General features: G+C 43.6%; 1 protein-coding gene across 1 annotated transcript in view; it reads right to left on the bottom strand.

The window, feature by feature from the left end:
• The window catches only part of LOC309553047 (uncharacterized protein), a gene marked incomplete at both ends in the record, with an annotated part of 178394 nt that overhangs the window by 52052 nt on the left and 105678 nt on the right, over positions 1–20664 (bottom strand). The window contains 1 exon segment of the mRNA XM_082253946.1: positions 7859–9415. Within this exon segment, the coding sequence (XP_082110072.1) occupies positions 7859–9415 (1557 nt within the window).

The raw sequence follows: 20664 nt of genomic DNA, 5'->3' as shown, positions 1-20664 counted from the left end.
AAGTGCAGTTGCTCCATAGTTGAGTAAATGAGGTAAAGCTTCACTTTGCAAAGAATACCCAATCACATGCAAGGAAAATAAAAAACAGCATTTTTTGCTTGTACGTGATTGGATGATAGAAATCAGTAGAGCTTCCCCTCAGATTTAGAGCAAATGCACTTGCAGTGCACAGTATATTTGCCTTTATTAAATTAACCACTTGCCGTCCGCCCACCGTCAAATGACGGCGGAGTGGAGCGGTGTGGCTCTCGTTCTGGGCTGACATCATATGACTTCAGCCCATTCAAGTAGCGCATGCGCGTGATCGAGTGTGCGCAGCCCAGCCTTATCAGTGGTGGCCTGTCCCTGAGACACAGCTCGTCACCGACAGGGGGTAAACAACCAATAAGCACGGCTGTTTACCACATGATCGGCTGGGATCTATTCACAGCCAATCACTTGGCTCTGCCCCCCGGTGTAGACTGCGAATGCGCGTGATCGGGAGCGCACTGCACAGTCATGTCAGTAGCGGCGTGTTCCCAGGAACACAGCTTGTCATCGACAGTGGTAACTAGCCAATGACAATGGCTGTTTACCACGTGATCCGTTGTGATCCATTCACAGCCGATCATAAATGTAAACAAAGAGCGGTAACTGGCTGTTACCGGCTCTTCTCTCCTCACACTGTTTCCAGTGTGAGGAGAGAAGAGCCAGGAGCAGTGAATTACCTATCTGTGTATTGTCAGTGTACTGTACTAAACACAAATAAAGAGAACCTGTCCCCATCAGCAATGTACAAACTTCAGCCCCCACCCCATTGTACCTGTCACCCAACAGTCACCACATCAGTGCCCATAAAGTGCACCTTTCACCCATCAGTGCCCATAAAGTGCACCTGTCACCCATCAGAGACTGCCATCAGTACCGCCAGCGGTGCACCTGTCACCCATCAATGACCATCACCTGTCACCTATCACTCATCAGTGCCGTCGCCTGTCACCCATCAAGTCACCCATTAGTGACCGTCATCAGACACCCATCAATCACCCATCAGTGACCATCACCTGTCACCCATCAGTGATCGTCACCTGTTACCCATCAGACACCCATCATTGACCGTCACCTATCAGTCGCCCATGAATGACTGTCATCTGTCACACATCAAACACCCATTAGTGACTGGTCACCCATCAGACACCCATTAGTGACCGTCACCTGTCACATATCAGTCACCCATCAGTGACCGTCGCCTGTCACCTATCAGTCATCGTCACCTGCCACCCATCAGTGACTGTCAGTAGTCATCTGTCACCCGTCGCACAGCCTATCACCAAAGTGCCCATCACACAGCCACCATCAGCAGCATGTCCAAAAAAGTGTACAGCAGTTAGGACAGCTTTTCAGATCCTCTCCATGACTGATGAGAGCAGCGGGGAGTTCTCATCAGATTCCAATTTCTATTCTGAATCCAATTCAGAATTATAGCAGTGGATCGGCGATGGAATCGGAGGAAGAATGGGAAACCAGGCATCTGGTATGGTACACTTTACAGGCCAGCTAGGAATAAAACAATATATTTTCCTTGCAAATGGGCCAAATACGGGTCAAAATTTACAAGTTATGTGAAAGAGCCACGGAATATCTGTATGCGCTCCGCATATATGAAGGAAGAGATTCCCAGCTCCAGCCCCCTGAGTGCCCGGCCTACATAGGCACAACCGGAAAACATTGTATGGGACCTGGCATACCCACTGCTGAACAAAGGTTATCATATATACCTGGATAGCTATTATACCAGCCCACCCCTTTTCAAACACCTACACCTTGCAAAAACCCTGGTCTGCGGAACCACCAGAAAGAACAGGAAGAGCTTCCCACAATCTTTGGTCAACAAAAAAATGTGAAGGGGGGAAAAAAAGCAGCTTCTAGAAGCAACGAAGTGCTGGCCTTGAGGTGGAAGGATAGCAGGAATGTATATATGATGTCCACCATCCACAATGACACCACAGTTCAGGTTCAAAGAACACAAGCCAACATGCATCCAAGAATATAATCTTTACATGGGAGGGGAGGTGGATTTCAATGCCCAAATGCTTCAGCCCTATTTGGCAAAAAGGAGGTCCCCTTTCTGGTACAAGAAAGTAGCGATTTATCAAATTAATTTGGCCATTTACCAAATCCACGGAATGCCCCACCCCCTTCCTAAAATTAATCAAAGAAATTGTCACGTCCCTCATCTATCAATAAAGATTCCCTCCGAAAATCTTCTCTCTGATGCGGTTAGCTGACTTTATGAGCGCCACTTCCTGGACAACATTCCACCATCTGAAGCAGGCCGAAGATTCCATAAAAGATGTCGCGTGTGCAGCAAAAGAGGATTTCAAAGAGATACCAGCCACCATTGTCCCCAGTGTCCCTCCCAACCTGGCCTGTGCATTGGATAATGCTTCCAACTTTATCACACATCCCTAAAATATTAGCCCATATTTGTAATAGTTTCCCCATTTTCATCATTTGTGCTGACCATTTTCCATGTTTCCTCAAATAACCATGCCACTGCCTTCCACGTGAACTAAACCTGGCCTGTTTTTGAATGCCTCTTCCTACAGTTTGGACTTTTTCCACCTGAACTGACCCTGGCCTGTTTTATCGATTACACTTCTGCCTACCGCTTAGACTGCTTCCACATGAACTCACCCTGGGCTGTTTTATCGATTACACTTCTGCCTACCGCTTAGACTGCTTCCACATGAACTGACCCTGGGCTGTTTTATCGATTACACTTCTGCCTACCGCTTAGACTGCTTCCACATGAACTGACCCTGGGCTGTTTTATCGATTACACTTCTGCCTACCGCTTAGACTGCTTCCACATGAACTGACCCTGGGCTGTTTTATCGACTATGCTTCTGCCTACCGCTTGGACTGATTTGTTGCCCTGCTACTGTTGTACACAGGGGTCTCATATATGTGAGGGGCTCCAGAATTGTTTTTCCAGTTGGGGAAAACTAATTTTTTGGTTCTCTACAGATTTTGTACTTTCTGGATTAGGGTCTGGAGTCTTCAAAGAGATTTGGGTGGGAGAAGCCTCTACCCCTGTACCCAGGTATTACCTGACAGAGGTCCTCAGCCTGCTGCTGACTTATTGCCATCATGCCTCTACCTGCCGCATGAACTGACCACTGCTACCTGTACTATGGTAATAATTAGCTGTAGCAAGAGGCAATAGGTTGCCTGGACAATTCCTTTGGACAAACGCTTTCGCTGTGCTTACAAAATCCCTGTACTGACTATAGACAATATTTCTGCCTGCTGCCTGGAGAATTACTATTGTTGTCGCTAAGCATGTCCCTGCCTTCTGCCTGGACCAATGCTCTCCTCTGTGGACAACAGCACTACTAAAACCACAGGTAATACTTTTTTTTTTCTTTTTAACCCTTTCCTCAGTAGGATTTATTTTAGAGTGTAATTCTTGGTATGTACATGCTATGTGTCAGAAATATGAAGGGCATTCAAAAATGATAGGTCATCATGAAAGGATGTGTGTAATTTATGCTCCTAGAATGCCTAATGGTGCTACTTGGATGTTGGGCCTCTGTATGTGGCCAGGCTGTGTAAAAGTCTCACACATGTGGTATCGCCATACTCAGGAGGAGTAGCAGAATGTATTTTGGGGTTAAATTTTTGCTATGTACATGCTATGTGTTAGAAATATTGTATAAATCAACAACTTTGTGTAAAAAAAAAAATCGGTTTTCATTTTCTTTCCATATTTTTCAAAACTTGTGGAAAAAAATGACATGTTCAAAATACTCATTATGCCTCATAGATTATACGTTGGTGTGTTTGATTTCCAAAATGGGGTCACTTTGTGGGTGTTTCCATTGTCCTTGTGCTCCAGGGCCTACAAAAATATGTAATTTATGCTCCTAGAATGCCGGACGGTGCTCCTTGGATGTTGGGCCTCTGTATGTGGCCAGGCTGTGAAAAAATATCACACATGTGGTATCGCCATACTCAAGAGGAATAGCATAATGTTTTTTGGGGTGTAGTTGCAAGAATGCACATGTGTGAGAAAAATAACATGTTAATATAGCAATTTTGTAAAAAAAAAAAGTCTTAATTTTGCAAAGAATTGTGGAAAAAAATGACAACTTAAAAAACTCACCATAAAAAAAAAACTCACCATGCCTCTTACTAAATATCTTGGATTATCTACTTTCCAAAAAGGGGTCATTTGGGGGGTATTTGTACTTTCCTGGCTTCCTCTCAAGAAATGAGATAGGCCATCAGTACATCAGGTGTGATCAGGTGTAATCAATTTTCAATGATTGGCACCATAGCTTGTAGACTCTATACCTTTCACAAAAACCAAATAATAAACACTTATTTTGGGTTATTTTTTACCAAAGATATGTAGCAGTATATATTTTGGTCAAAATGTATGAAGAAAAATTACTAATTTGCAAAACTGTGCGACAGAAACAAAAAAAAAGTGTTGTTTCACAATATTTTCGGTCTTCTTTTTTTTTTTAGCATAAAAAATAAAAAAACTAGTAGTGATTAAATACAACCAAAAGAAAACTATATTTGTGTGAATAAAAGGACACACATTTCTAATGGGTACAGTGTTGCATGACTGCGTAACTGTTATTCAAAGTGTGAGAGCGCTGAAAGCTGAAAATTGTCCTGGGCAGGAAGGGGGTGAAAGTACAAATGGCTAACCAGCATTGGAGAGGGTCCAATCTTTTGTGCCTGGAAACCAGGGGGATCTCTGAATTAGATACACTATGCTCTAAAGGTCTTAACATAGCTTTAAACATTAATTGTTTAGTTCCAATTTTTAAAAGGTCTGGTCCACTTTATAATGCTTTAGTCTGATCAATGTTTTTTGGGGGGGAAATAATATTTTTTTCAACTTAATGGTTTGATTTTTATACTATTTTTTCTTTTTTTTGTTTATACGTGGATTTTAAAATATGTACTTAAATATATACTGTACCTTTAGCCCCAGCTGATATTATGAGTTTTTCCCACTAGGGTCTCTAGTTAGGAGTGTGGCTTTGGTTGTATTTGGGTTACTAAGTTGCATAAATCAATGGTTTATGGTTAGGTTATTGAAATGATTTATTAACATTTGCTATATGCATGATTTATCCCCCCATTTTTTGGGTTTAGAATAAATGTCAGGAATGATGTTACAGTAGGTGGTGCTATTGAGTCAATTCTCCAACTGCCTCATTGTTCTCTGTCCGGTGAAGATTGTAATTTGATTTCCTGCTATTCAGACCACAGCTGGATGAGTCAGAGGAAGGACACCCCCTACCTGTCTCTGTTCCACCTCCTCCTTGTCTCTGTATGGGGGAATAATTAGAGAGAGACAGTCCACAAGTGATCAGCTAATGCTGGGCTGTCTTATCGGAAAGCCCAGAATTCATGGAAGAGATCTGTATTAAATGTTTATTTATAAAATGAAAATTTCATACAAGTGACATAAAAGATCAGTTTATTAATTTTGTAAATATTCAAAAAAATGAAAAGAACCAACCAAAAGTCATTATAGATTATCATTCAGCATTTTGTATTCGGGTAAAATGAAAATAAAAAACACAACAAGAAATTACCCAGCTGTGACTTACATTACACCTGTACTGAGGGGAATATGGAGGGGCCATTGCTTGATGTCTTCTGAAAATGCTATTCTCCTGGCTGTCTGTGGACTCTGTATTTTGGGACACTGACCTGGAACAATCATGCAAATCTGGAAATCAGAGTTAAGTCAGAACTCCGAGTCTGAATACTTGTTCTGGGTTACTGACATAGAAAGTACAGAAGCCATTGGATCAGAATGACAGCCAGGGAACTAGTATTCTTTAGAAGTAGTTAGCAATGGCTGCCACCATACTTCCTCCATACAGATCCCTATAATACAATTGTGTAGGATGCAGACAGGTTAGTGTGTGATGATATATTAGCAGTATGTGTCTCCTTTTTATGTCCTGTACATCCTGGGGAAGGTGAGAGCTCTATGCTGCTCTGTACAGACACACATCGAGTTATACTGCTCCGCTTCCTCTGCCCCCCAACCTGCTCTATTGTCACCCTTCACCCCTCTGCAGACCATCTCCCCTCCCCCGATCTCCATGAGTCCTCCCAGTACAGATGGAGCTCATCACCCACCACCATCTACCAGACCTCACTTCTGTCCTTCCCAGTCCCTTCCCCCCAGATGGGGTCATGTGACCTCTCCTAGATGTAGAAGTGACCACATCCTATCCCATCACAATCACTGCACTGCATTCTCTGTACTGATGGATCATCTCTGATCATGGCTGCACATAGCTCCACCATGAGGAGGAGGGGCATAACATAGGGGGAAGGGAAATTGCTGATATAACATGGTAACTTCCTGTTTGGAAAATTAAATTAGAACTAAAGGAAACATTTTTTTTTAACCCCTCTTAGTATTTTATTACCACATCTGTTTTCCATTGGGGAGACTTCCCTTCACTTCCTCTCCAATAGCCAAAACAGGAAGTGACAGGAAATCCCTCCAATCCCTGGTTGTCACCAAAACCAGTGTCCCCTTTAGAATATTTCCCCTCTATTCCAGTTCTGGTATCAACTCAGAATTTGGGGATTTTTTTCACTTTGGGAGATAACATTCACCAGGACAAATACAGAGGGGGTCTATCTCTAAATGGGATGGAGACCGCAATAAAAACCTGACAGGGGCTCCAATCCCTCTCCACTCTATGCAAAACTATAAAAAGATGTGCCTTTAGTTATATGATAGATAGATCGATAGATAGATAGATAGATAGATAGATAGATAGATAGATAGATAGATAGATAGATAGATAGATAGATAGATAGATAGATAGATAGATAGATAGATAGATAGATAGATAGATAGATAGATAGATAGATAGATAGATAGATAGATAGATAGATAGATAGATAGATAGATAGATAGATAGATAGATAGATAGATAGATAGATAGATAGATAGATAGATAGATAGATAGATAGATAGATAGATAAAATCCCCCTCGCTAGGAATTCACCAATGCTGTTTTTTTTTTTATCGGTGAGTCTGAGTACTGATACTTTGCTTTGCAATTCATGTCCATAGAAAATGAATGGGTGCAAATCGCACTGCAAAGAACTGCATGTAATATTAAACAGGAATACAGTGTGATTACTGTCCAAGTTGCATGCGCTTTCCCGCACCGCTCCTGTGTGTACCTAGGGCTGTCATAGTGATTTGAGCCTGGGTGTACACAGGAGCAGTGCGGAAAATCTTATGTGATTCAGACAGGAATCGCACCCCATTCCTGTTCAAATTCCATGGGATTCTTTGCAGTGTGATTTGCGGCCATTCATTTTCTATGGACACAAATCGCACCACAAAGTATCGGTTTCGGTATGGGGAGCATTTTCACGAGTACTAGTAAAAATAATCTGTATCGGTGCATCCCCGCCCCTCACTATAATTATACCGTTATTCCAGCCAATCACAGTGATCTTAGAGGGAGTGATGAAGATGTTTTATATAAATATATTTATCACTGAAAACCCGGCAGGACCATTAACATATAATAGGTGCTCTATCCCTTTAAAACAATCAATTAGTATAAAATAATTGCAATCATCATAGTAGAAATAAAAATTGAAAACAATCACATTAGAACTCAGTACAAGAAATAAGTGTATATCCCTTTAAGTATGAAGCCATAGGAATGAAAGTTCATTAGTGAAGCGGAAAAAATTATTTATCCAAGTAATGTGATGTGCCAAAATCTCTCCACTCCAGTGCTAACCTCATTGTATTCCACCCACCGAGTGCTCAGGCTTCCTTCCCCTTCTCATCCCCCACAGATCTTTATACAACCTCTCACTACACATATCCCAGCATAGAGGGGCTCAGTGAAGGTGGTGGTGAAGGTGTGGAGGTGTCGGATCGGGTCACACAGATCATAAAAGGAGATCTGCCCGGCCTCATAATCCAGATATATCCTGACTCTGTTACTGGAGATATTGGTGGGTAACGGGATCTCTTTACTGTCATGTATCACCCCATACTGATCACCTTTCCAGTACAATCCCCAGGACTTCTTATTATTTCCAATCACTGACTGATCTCCTCTCCTGTCTATACTGGGGTAACACATCCCGACTATCCACCAATCTGATCCACCAACATCCACTTCCCAGTAATGTCTCCCTGAGGAGAAACTCCGACTGCTCAACACCTGAGGATAAACCTGAAATCTCTCTGGTGTTTGTGGACGATTCTGGTTTCTATCTGACAAGGATGCAGTTTTCCTGTCATCTGATATATGTAGAATTTTATTAGCTGTGTTTACATCCAATAATATATCTGCATCTCCCTGTATATAGGAGTCTACATTTACCTCTGTTATTATATCAGATAATGTGTGTAATGTGTGTGATATCCCAGCCACATCCAGACCCCCTCCATCATGGAGGAGCTTCTCATGTCTCTCTCTGTCCTCATTATCTCCATCCTCAGTATCACACAAGTCACCTGTGTCTGATTCCTGTAAGACAGTCAGTGGATCCGTCATGTTACACAGCTCCTCAATGTGACGCATCTTCCTGGACAGCTCCTCCTTCTTTATTTCCAGATCCCGGATGGAGATGGAGATCCGCTCTGCCCGCCCGGAGATTTCCCCCAGGACTCTCTTCTCCAGGTCTTCCAGATGTCTCCTGAGATCTCTAAACAGGGCAGTGACTCTCTCGGTGTCACCAGCTGCTTTTTCTTCTACTTTCCTCCTGTGTTCCTGCAGACTCTGGACTCTTTCCTCCGTCTCCTCTCTCTTTGTCAGAAGTTTCTGCAGAACATTCATCAGTGTCTCCTTCTTCTTCTTAGAAGCCTCATCCAGTATCTCCACCTGGTGTCCCCGATGTTCTCCAGCCAAAGTGCAGGACACACAGATACAGGTATCATCCTCAGTGCAGTAATACTCCAGGATCTTCTTATGGACGGAGCATTTCCTGCTCTCCATGGACAAGGTGGGGTCACATAAGATGTGTTCTGGGGACTTTTTGTGGACTCTCAGGTGTTTATCACACAGAGAAACCTCACAGTGTAGACAGGATCTAACAGCAGGTACAGGAGAGTCCACACAGTAAGTACAGAAGACCCCGGACTCCTCCTGATCAGGCTGAGCAGACAGGAAATTCTCCACTATGTTACGCAGTGTTATGTTCCTCTGCAGTGCAGGCCGATCCGGAAACTTCTCTCTGCATTTAGGACAGGAATATCCTCCAGACCCCCCCTGTGTATCCAGCACACGATCAATACAGACCCGACAGAAGTTGTGTCCACATCTCAGGTTTACAGGATCTGTATAAATGTTCACACAGACGGAACATTCCAGCTCAGCTCCCAGATCAGCAGACGCCATCGCTCCCAGCAGAAGAGAGAAATGAAAGTAAAATTCTCTGACTCCGGGGAAGAATACAGTTGGGAGGGGTGACCTCCTCCTACACAGGGTGAGACTGGGCTGTGACTTCTACTTTATTCATAGGATTCCTTATATGGAGGGACACCAATATTGGAGGAATCTCATCCATAACAATGTGCGTGTCTCACTGGGGCGGGCTGGGCCGGGGGGCAGGGTGGCAATTTCCCCCTGGGCCGATCTGATCCCCCCCCAGAAAAGGCTGCTCAGTTTCTTCATTAAAGTTCACTATCAGTATGCATTTATTGTGACTGGTTTGGCCGCCCCGGAGACCCGGTTGCTACATCACCAGCCGCTTGGCGTCTAGCAACCAGTGACGTCACGGACGGTCTCCAGGGAAGGAAAGCGAGGAGTGGAGAGGACCCATCATGCAAAGCGGATCATCCTCCGTGCCGATTACTGGCTCCAGCTGCCTTTGGCTCCTCCCTCCATCTTCCACTGTCAGGCCACTGCAGAAGAGAAGAAGAAGAGGTGCATGCTTACAATGGCAGTTTACTTGCCAATTGCCATTGCCACTGTGGGAACAGGAACAGCAGCATTCGTTGCTTCTAATTACATACACTGGCCAGTGGTGTATGCAGTTAGAAGCTCCATTCCTGGTTTCTGTTTCTCCCCCAGTCCCCCTTCCCCCGTAGTGTCCCCCTGCACTCGCTGTTTGATCTCTGATCTCCGTTCCCCCCTCTGATCATCAGTGCCCTGCAATAAGAGAATCGGGAGGCGGAGAACACACTGCAGGAAGGGAGAGAGGTGAGCTGAGTTTGTTCTAGGAGAAGTCTGGAGGTAAGCTGCAAAGTTTCTGCTAGGAAGATTTATTTTGCAGTGAAGGGTCCTGTGTGTGTGTGTATGTATGTGTGTGTGTCAGTGCAAATAAAACAGCGCAAAAAGGTTGTGAATAATGATGGGAGTAATAAATAAATAAATAAATTATTGAAATCTTAAGAGCCGGTTCACACTGCCGCGACCATAAGTCGCCCCATGTCGGAGCGACTTTTTACCGCGATTTTACCGTGACTTTACCGCGACTTCAGTGCGACTTGTGAATTATTTTGCGCGACTTATATGACAGACGACTTTGTATTTGGCCAATCAGAATATGATGTGTTGTGACCTAATTCCCCTTTTCTGTTTGTTTTTTTTACTCATTTCCTCATTGCCCACCAGTACCACGTATCAGTGTCCACCAGTGCCATTGCCCACCAGTGCCACGTATGTGTCCACCAGTGCCACTGCCCACCAGTGCAATGTATCAGTGTCCACCAGTGCCACTGCCCACCAGTGCCACGTATGTGTCCACCAGTGCCACTGCCCACCAGTGCCACGAATCAGTGTCCACCAGTGCCACATATCAGTGTCCACCAGTGCCACGTATCAGTGCCACGAATCAGTGTCCACCAGTGCAACGTATCAGTGCCACGTATCAGTGTCCACCAGTGCCACGTATCAGTGCCATGTATCAGTGCCATGAATCAGTGTCCACCAGTGCCACATATCAGTGCCACAAATCAGTGTCCACCAGTGCCACGAATCAGTGTCCATCAGTGCCACGTATCAGTGCCATGTATCAGTGCCACTAATCAGTGAACACCAGTGCCACGTATCAGTGCCATGTATCAGTTCCACGAATCAGTGCCACGTATCAGTGTCCACCAGTGCCACGTATCAGTGCCACGAATCAGTGTCCACCAGTGCCACGTATCAGTGCCACGTATCAGTGCCACGAATCAGTGTCCACCAGTGCCACTCACACAGACCAAGCAGAGATAATAGAATATATATACCATTACATATATATATAATATACATACACCATATAGGCATGGCTGCAATGTGGGGAATGCCTGGCTAATCTCTTTCTTCTTCCTGGAAAGTCTGATAACAAGTCGCCTTAATATGAGATAAGGATCCGACTTGGAGGCGACTCCCATTGAAGTCTATTGACACAAGTCGGATACAAGTCGTCTCAAAGTAGTACAGGACCCTTTTCTGAAGTTGGAGCGACTTCAGTAGTGCCAATTAAGACGGCTCTCATTCATTTACATTGCATTTGTTATGACAAGCGATTTGGGGCGACTTAAGGGCACACAAGTCGCCTGACAAGTCGTGCTAGTGTGAATGGACTCTTAAGTGTACGGTGCAACATGTGCAATATTTTGTGCAATTCTCAATCATATAAATAATACCATAAATATGTAGAAAACGAATTAGCAATATTAACCACTTTCCTACCGGAGGATTTTGCAGCTTAAAGACCAGACCCCTTTTTTCAACTTGGCACTTCGTGACTTTAACTGATAATTGCTCGGTCATGCAATGCTGTACCTAAACGAAATTTACGTCCTTTTTTTCCCACAAACAGAGCTTTCTTTTGGTGGTATTTGATCGCCTCTGCGCTTTTTATTTTTTGCGATATTAATAAAAAAAGAGCGAAAATTTTGCAAAAAAATGACATTTTCAACTTTGTCTTTTAAAAAATATCCAATATACTCAATTTATGTCATTTTTTTTTGCCAAAATATATTTAGCTACATGTCTTTGACAAAAAAAAAATCAATGAGCGTATTTTTATTGGTTTGCGCAAAAGTTATAGCGTCTACAAACTATGGTGTAAATAGTGAAATTTACGCAGCTTTAATTTCTGACTGCCTATCTCATTTCATGAAGTGCTAAAATGGCGGGGCAGTACAAAACCCCCCCAAACTACCACTTTTTGGAAAGTAAACATCCTAAGGAATGTCCTGACAGGCATGTTGAGCTCATTGAATATTTCATTTTTTTGTCACAGGTGTTTGAAAAATGACTAAAAAAAAAATTTTTTTTTTTTTTACACAAAGTTGTCATTGAAATGATATACTGCTCACACATGCCATGGGTATATGTGTAATTACACCCCAAAATATATTCTTCTGCTTCTCCTGAGTACAGCGATACCACATATGTGGGACTTTTTGGGAGCCTAGCTGTGTAGGGGTCCCCAAAAACAAATCACCACCATCAGAATTTCAAAGGGCGTACATTTTTCATTGCATTTTCTCACTACCTCTAACGGTTTAGGAGGCCCTGAAATGTCAAGATACCACAAAACCCCCCCAAATTACCCCATTTTGGAAAGTAGACACCCCAAGCTGTTTGCTGAGAGGCATGGTGAGTCCATGGAATATTTTATATTTTGCCACAAGTTTTGGGAAAATTACAATTTCTTTTTTTAATTTTTTTTTTTTACACAATGTTGTCACTAAAAGATAAATTTCTCACACATGACATGGGTATATGTGGAATGACACCCCAAAATACATTCTGCTGCTTCTCCTGAGTATGGGGATACCCCATGTGTGAGACTTTTTGGGAGCCTAGCTGTGTACAGGACCGCAAAAGCCAATCAACACTCTCAGGTTTTCTAATGGCGTAAATTGTTCATGTCATCTCTGCACTACCTGTCACAGTTTCGGAGGCCTTAAAATTCCAAGATAGCACAAAACCCCCCCAAATGACCCCATTTTGGAAAGTAGACACCCCAAGCTATTTGCTGAGAGGCATGGTGAGTCCATGGAATATTTTATATTTTGCCACAAGTTCCGGGAAATATATATATATATATATATATATATTTTTTTTTTTTTACACAAAGTTGTCAGTAAATGATATATTGCTCACACATGCCATGGGTATATGTGAACTGACACCCCAAAATACATTCTGCTGCTTCTCCTGAGTACAGGGATACCCCATGTGTGAGACTTTTTTGCAGTCTAGCCGAGTACAGGTCCCCGAAAACCAGTCCCCGCTTTCAGGCTTTCCAAGGGCGTAAATTGTTGATTTCACTCCTGACTACCTATCACAGTTTCGGAGGCCCTAAAATTCCAAGATAGCACAAAACCCCCCCAAATGACCCCATTTTGGAAAGTAGACACCCCAAGCTATTTGCTGAGAGGCATGGTGAGTCCATGGAATATTTTATATTTTGCCACAAGTTCCGGGAAATATATATATATGTATATATTTTTTTTTTTTTACACAAAGTTGTCATTAAATGATATATTGCTCACACATGCCATGGGTATATGTGAACTGACACCCCAAAATACATTCTGCTGCTTCTCCTGAGTACAGGGATACCCCATGTGTGAGACTTTTTTGCAGTCTAGCCGAGTACAGGTCCCCGAAAACCAGTCCCCGCTTTCAGGCTTTCCAAGGGCGTAAATTGTTGATTTCACTCCTGACTACCTATCACAGTTTCGGAGGCCCTAAAATTCCAAGATAGCACAAAACCCCCCCAAATGACCCCATTTTGGAAAGTAGACACCCCAAGCTATTTGCTGAGAGGCATGGTGAGTCCATGGAATATTTTATATTTTGCCACAAGTTCCGGGAAATATATATATATGTATATATTTTTTTTTTTTTTTACACAAAGTTGTCATTAAATGATATATTGCTCACACATGCCATGGGTATATGTGAACTGACACCCCAAAATACATTCTGCTGCTTCTCCTGAGTACAGGGATACCCCATGTGTGAGACTTTTTTGCAGTCTAGCCGAGTACAGGTCCCCGAAAACCAGTCCCCGCTTTCAGGCTTTCCAAGGGCGTAAATTGTTGATTTCACTCCTGACTACCTATCACAGTTTCGGAGGCCCTAAAATTCCAAGATAGCACAAAACCCCCCCAAATGACCCCATTTTGGAAAGTAGACACCCCAAGCTATTTGCTGAGAGGCATGGTGAGTCCATGGAATATTTTATATTTTGCCACAAGTTCCGGGAAATATATATATATGTATATATTTTTTTTTTTTTTACACAAAGTTGTCATTAAATGATATATTGCTCACACATGCCATGGGTATATGTGAACTGACACCCCAAAATTCATTCTGCTGCTTCTCCTGAGTACAGGGATACCCCATGTGTGAGACGTTTTTGCAGTCTAGCCGAGTACAGGACCCCGAAAACCAGTCCCCACTTTCAGGCTTTCCAAGGGCGTAAATTGTTGATTTCACTCCTGACTACCTATCACAGTTTTGGAGGCCATGAAATGCCAAGACAGCACAACCCCCCCCCCAAATGACCCCTTTTCGGAAAGTAGACACCCTGAGCTATTTGCAGAGAGGCATGTTGAGTATTTTGCAGATCTCACTTTTTGTCACAAAGCTTTGGAAATTGAAAAAAAGAGGAAAAAAAATGCATTTTCCTGTTTTTTCTTCATTTTCCAAAAAAATGAGAGCTGCAAAATACTCACCATGCCTCTCAGCAAATAGATTGGAGTGTCTACTTTGCAAAATGGGGTAATTTGGGGGGGTTTTGTGCCATCTTGGCTTTTTATGGACTTCAAAAGTGTGATAGGTAGTAAGGAGTGAGATCAACAATTTACGCCCTTGGAAAGCCAAAAGGTGCGCATTGGTTTTCCGGGTCCTGTACGCGGCTAGACTGGCAAAAAGTCTCACACATGGGGTATCCCTGTACTCAGGAGAAGCAGCAGAATGTATTTTGGGGTGTCATTTCACATATACCCATGGCATGTGTGAGCAATATATCATTTACTGACAACTTTGTGTAAAAAAAAATAAAAAAATAAAAAAAAATTTTTTTCCCGAAACTTGTGGCAAAATATAAACTATTCCATGGACTCACCATGCTTCTCAGCCAGTAGCTTGGAGTGTCTACTTTGCAAAATGGGGTCATTTGGGGGGGTTTTGTGCTATCTTGAAATTTCAGGGCCTCTGAAACTGTGACAGGTAGTCAGGGGTAAAATCAGCAATTTACGCCATTAGAAAACCTGAAGATGTGGACTGGTTGTCGGGGTCGCGTACACAGCTAGGCTCCCAAAAAGTCTCACACATGGGGTATCCCTGTACTCAGGAGAAGCAGCAGAATGTATTTTGGGGTGTCATTTCACATATACACATGGCATGTGTGAGCAATATATCATTTAGTGACAACTTTCTGTAAAAAAACAACAAAAAAAAAAAAAATTATAATTTTCCCGAAAATTGTGGCAAAATATAAAATACTCCATGGACTCACCATGCCTCTCAGAAAAAAGCTTTGGGTGTCTACTTTTCAAAAAGGGGTCATTTGGGGGGTTTTTGAACTGTCCCGGCATTTTATGCTCAATCTTAGCCACACATCACCCACTCTTCTAACCACTTGAAAACCAAGCCTTTTCTGTGCCTTTTTGTTTACATGAAAAAATATTTTTTTTTTACTAGAAAATTACTTTGAACCCCCAAACATTATATATTTTTTTAAAGCAGAGGCCCTATAGAATAAAATGGTGGATGTTGCAAATTTTTTTGTCACACGGTATTTGCGCACAGATTTTCCAAACGCAATTTTTGCGAAAAAAATACATTTTTATTTAATTTATTGCACAAATACACTATATAATTCCAATTTTTTTGGTAAAATTTAAAAGATGATCTTATGCCGAGTTCATAGACACCCAACATGACATGCTTTAAAAATTGCGCATGCCTGCGCAGCGGCAAAAACCTTCGTACATTTTTAAAAACCTTTAAAAGTCTCTACAGGTTACCACTTTAGACTTACAGAGGAGGTCTACTGCAAGAATTACTGCCCTCGATCTGGCGATCGCGGCAATACCTCACATGCATGCTGCAATTGCGGTTTACATATGACACTAGACCACCGCTTGCGTGCGCCATTGCGCGCAAGCACCGGGGGAAAGGTGGGGGCTCAATTTTTTTTTTTTTTTTTCTTTTTTCTTTTGCTTTTTTATGTTATTTTGACACCTTTCCTTTAATTTTTTTTTTTTTTAAATCATTTTTATTGTTATCACAGTGAATTTAAATATCCCCTATGATAGCAATCTGTGGTGACAGGTACTCTTTTTTAAAAAAATTGGGGTATTTTAGACTCCAGATCTCTCCTCTGACCTTAACGCATCTGACCACACGAAAATTGGTGTGATAAAATACTTTCCCAATTTCCCAATGGCCCTGCTTATTTCTGGCGAAACAGAAGTCATAAAATGCTCGTAGCCTCCGGCATCTTAGGCCATAGAGATGATTGGAGCCATTCTCATCTCCAATTAGCTCTATGGTTAGACAACTGAACCCCCGGCTGCACTCTCGGGTTAACCGGTGGGACAGGAGAGCCCGAGAAAAACCACGGAAGGCTGCGGAAGGCGGCGGTGGGGGGGGGAGGCTCCTCCCACTGCATGTAAAAGCAGTCTAGCGGCCAATTACCTGCTAGGATTGCTTTTACATGTAAGCTGACCACTGGCTGTAAAAAACGATACCAAGATGATGCCTAAATCTGCAGGCATCATCCTGGTATAACCACTCAAAGTCCAGCAACGTACCAGTACATTGCTGGTCCTTGTTTGGCATATAGGTTTTTTTTTTTTTCATGCAGCCTGTGGGCTGAACGGAAAAAAAGAGAACCTATCCGAAATCAGCACAGGAATAATGCGTAGTATTACTCATCATTAACCGCCCAAACAACCACCCACTGAATTTAATGATGGGTATACACGGCACTATCCACGTATACCAAAATAGGATTTTAACTGCAGTGCTGAAATCAGAAAATCACCACAGCTGCTATCAGCAAAGGTATCCATATATGCTGAGCGCAAACACTGTTTGTGTCAGAATATATAAAATCAATGCGTGGTAGCCGACGAGTACCTGCAAGAGAAACAGGTCACAAAAGAATGAAAAAAAAAAGTACATTAAAAAAAGTACATTAGGAAGAGTAGGACATATAAAATGACTGACACAACAAAAGTTTTTGGATTATCATCATTAACCGCCCAAACAACCACCCACTGAATTTAATGATGGGTATACACGGCGCTATCCACGTATACCAAAATAAGATTTTAACTGCAGTGCTGAAATCAGAAAATCACCACAGCTGCTATCAGCAAAGGTATCCATATATGCTGAGCGCAAACGCTGTTTGTGTCAGAATATATAAAATCAATGCGTGGTAGCCGACCAGTACCTGCAAGAGAAACAGGTCACAAAAGAATGAAAAAACAAACAAAGGACATTTATATGTACAGTAAGAAGAGTAGAAGGACATATAAAATTACTGACACAACAACAGTTTTTGGATCCTTTTATTTTTCTAACTGTTTCTTGATTTGGGACAGCGATCTTCTGCGATCTTCTCTTCCAGCTTGGGTCTCTCAAAATGTCGATGGACATCCAACATCCTTCGAGACCCTGTGTTTGTGTGCCCTACACTGTGTCGTGCTGTACCCTACGCTAATACTCCACTAGTGTATGGTAGCGCTCGAAACATTCCCCGATGCAGAGACCAGGTTGGTCAGGACATTTGGGACAATAATAGCGGGTGTCACTCCTGCCTCCGTGCTTGCTACAGACACGACATCTTTTTTGGGGGTATCTTTGGGTAGGGGTACGCGGGATGGCATAAGGAAAATGCCTCTCATGCAGCCGGCTCACTGCATCTGGAAGGGGAAGTTGGGCAGGCATGCCTCCTGGGTACAGGTAGGCAAGGATGACCGCTTCCTGGAATTCCCGGAAAGATCCAGTTCGTCCTGACGCCCTGTATAGGACAAAGGCGTTCAGCATAGCCAATTGGTAAAGATAAACAGACACTTTTTTGTACCAGCGTCTGGCTTTACGGGCAACTAAATACGGCGCCAAAAGCTGGTCGTTAAGGTCCACCCCTCCCATGTTAAGGTTATATTCGTGGACACAGAGGGGTTTCTCCACAACGCCAGTTGCCGTAGGGATTTGGACTGTCGTGTCTGGGTGAAGGGAGGACAGAACATAAACATCCCGTGTATCCTTCCACTTCACCGCAAGTAATTTGTCCGTTTTCAAGCAGGCTCTCGCCCCCCGACTAAGACGGGAATTTACAAGCCGTTGGGGGAAGCCCCGGCGATTACGTCGCACGGTGCCACATGCGCCAATTTGTAATTCGAGCAGGTGACTAAATAGTGGCACGCTTGTATAAAAGTTGTCCACGTACAAATGGTACCCCTTTCCGGATAAGGGTGACACCAAGTCCCAAACGATCTTACCGCTGCTCCCTATGTAGTCTGGGCAGTTGGGGGGCTCCACAGTGCTATCTTTTCCCTCATAGACCCGGAAACTAACTGTATAGCCTGTGGCCCTGTCACACAATTTATACAGTTTGACCCCGTACTTGGCACGCTTGCTGGGGAGGTACTGTTTCATAGCAAGGCGGCCAGTAAATTTAATCAGGGACTCGTCAACGCAGACAACTTGTTCGGGGGTAAACAAGGCTGCAAACCGCTGATTGAAGTGGTCTATGAGGGGCCGAATTTTGTGGAGCCGATCGTATTCAGGGTCTCCCCGAGGACGACAGAGTTCATTGTTGCTGAAATGCATAAATCGCAGAATTTGCTCGTATCTCCCCCTGGACATGGAGGCAGAGTACATGCGCATATGGTGAGCTGGGCTAGTGGACCAATATAGCCGCAATTCACTCTGTTTAGTTATGCCCATGTGGAGGGAAAGGCCCAGAAAGATCTTAAATTCGGAAACCGTTATAGGATTCCAGCCGAATGGTCTGGCAAGGTGCGAATTTGGGTTGGCGGCGATAAATTGTTGAGCGTATAAATTTGATTGATCCACAATAGATCTGTAAAGATCTTCCGTGAAGAACAGCTCAAAAAAGTTCAGGGGCGTAAAACCAGCTGTCTCCACGTGGATTCCAGGTTGGGCGGTGAATGGGGGAAGTACTGGCGCTGTAGAATCAGTGGGTTGCCAATTGGGATATGCCAGCGCATCAGGGAGGGCACTATGGGCTCTACGGGCCTGTCTTCGAATACGCGGTGGCTGCGGGCCACTACTCGTGCTAGCCACCGCACCAGCTTCAACTGCACTTAGGGGACTCGCCACGTCACCAGGTCTTACTGCAGTGCTGGTTGTACTAGGTCCAGGGTGTACTAGGCCGCTGGCGCTTGCCAGGTCGCCAGAAAAATGAGCGGCACTAGTACCCACACTCTGCTCCATACGAGCACCCTGCGATTCCTGCATCTCAACAACTTCAGAATGGGGTCGGGTACGCCTGGGTCTAACAGGGACCCATCTGTCGTCAGAGCTGTCTGTCAGGGAGCCGCTGCTGTCATCAGGTTCATATACTGACACTAATTCGGTCATTGTAGCTTCCCCATCGCTATCAGATGACTCGGACAGCATATAACTGAGAAGCTCTTCATCTCTGTACGAACGTTTGGTCATTTTGGTAACTAAATTTACCCGTACAGTGATGCGACTCACAGGTAATAAAAGCACCTGGTTGTCGAAGATTATTTCAAGCGCTACCAAAAAAACTGCTAATGCTAGCAGGGATCAGGCCTGACTCTGCTAACACAGCGGTTTTGTGTCTTGTGTTTTTTTGTAAGTGACAGTAATCTATTGATTACTACACTTACCTGGGTGAAAGGGTTAAACGCAGGTGCTGGCAGGAATCAGTGCTGACCGTGCAAACACCGCGTTTTGGGAACCCTAAACTATGGGGGCGCTAGTATAGTTCTGATCAGATCAGATATTGATCTGTTCAAACACTATACTAGAAATGGAAGTGTATGTGCGTGCGTGCGTGTGTGTGTGGCAATCAAGGGGTTACTTCTAAACTATGCGCCGGGGATCTGGGGGGGTGGCGGGGACTCTAAACCTCCTTTGGGAAAGAAACTAGCTAGCTAGCGCAACCTCAAGTCACAATGACACCAATACAAAATACAGTAAAAACAATATATTATGTGTGTATTAGTGCTAATGTGACAGAGGGTGTAGGGGTTAACTGGATGTGATCAGGGGGGGATCAGGGGTTTAAATCTTTATTGGAAGGGGCTGGCGGGTATCCTAAGGATAAAAGGAACGGTGGCAAGCGCTAAACCTGGTCACAAGTCACACTTATACGGGTATATAGAAAATGCTATATACTGTATACAGTGTGCGTTGTGGCAGGGGGTGTAGGGGTGATCAGGGGGGGATCAGGGGATTAAATCTTTATTGGGCGGGTGGCGGGGACCCTAAACCTCCTTGGGACAGAAACTTAGTCGCCTGCGCTAATTCTGATCACAATCACACTAATACAAAAATACAAAAGCACAGTATATTACGTTTGTATTAGTGCTGATGTGACAGAGGGTGTAGGGGTTAACTAGCGGTGATCAGGGGGGAATCAGGGGGGATCAGGGGTTTAAATCTTTATTTGGGGGGGGTG

This window comes from Pelophylax lessonae (assembly GCF_965119305.1).
Source record: "Pelophylax lessonae genome assembly, chromosome: 4".
In the NCBI taxonomy this organism is placed as follows: domain Eukaryota; kingdom Metazoa; phylum Chordata; class Amphibia; order Anura; family Ranidae; genus Pelophylax; species Pelophylax lessonae.
Note: the sequence above shows the minus strand (reverse complement) of the source record. Positions and strands in the feature narration are given on the sequence as shown.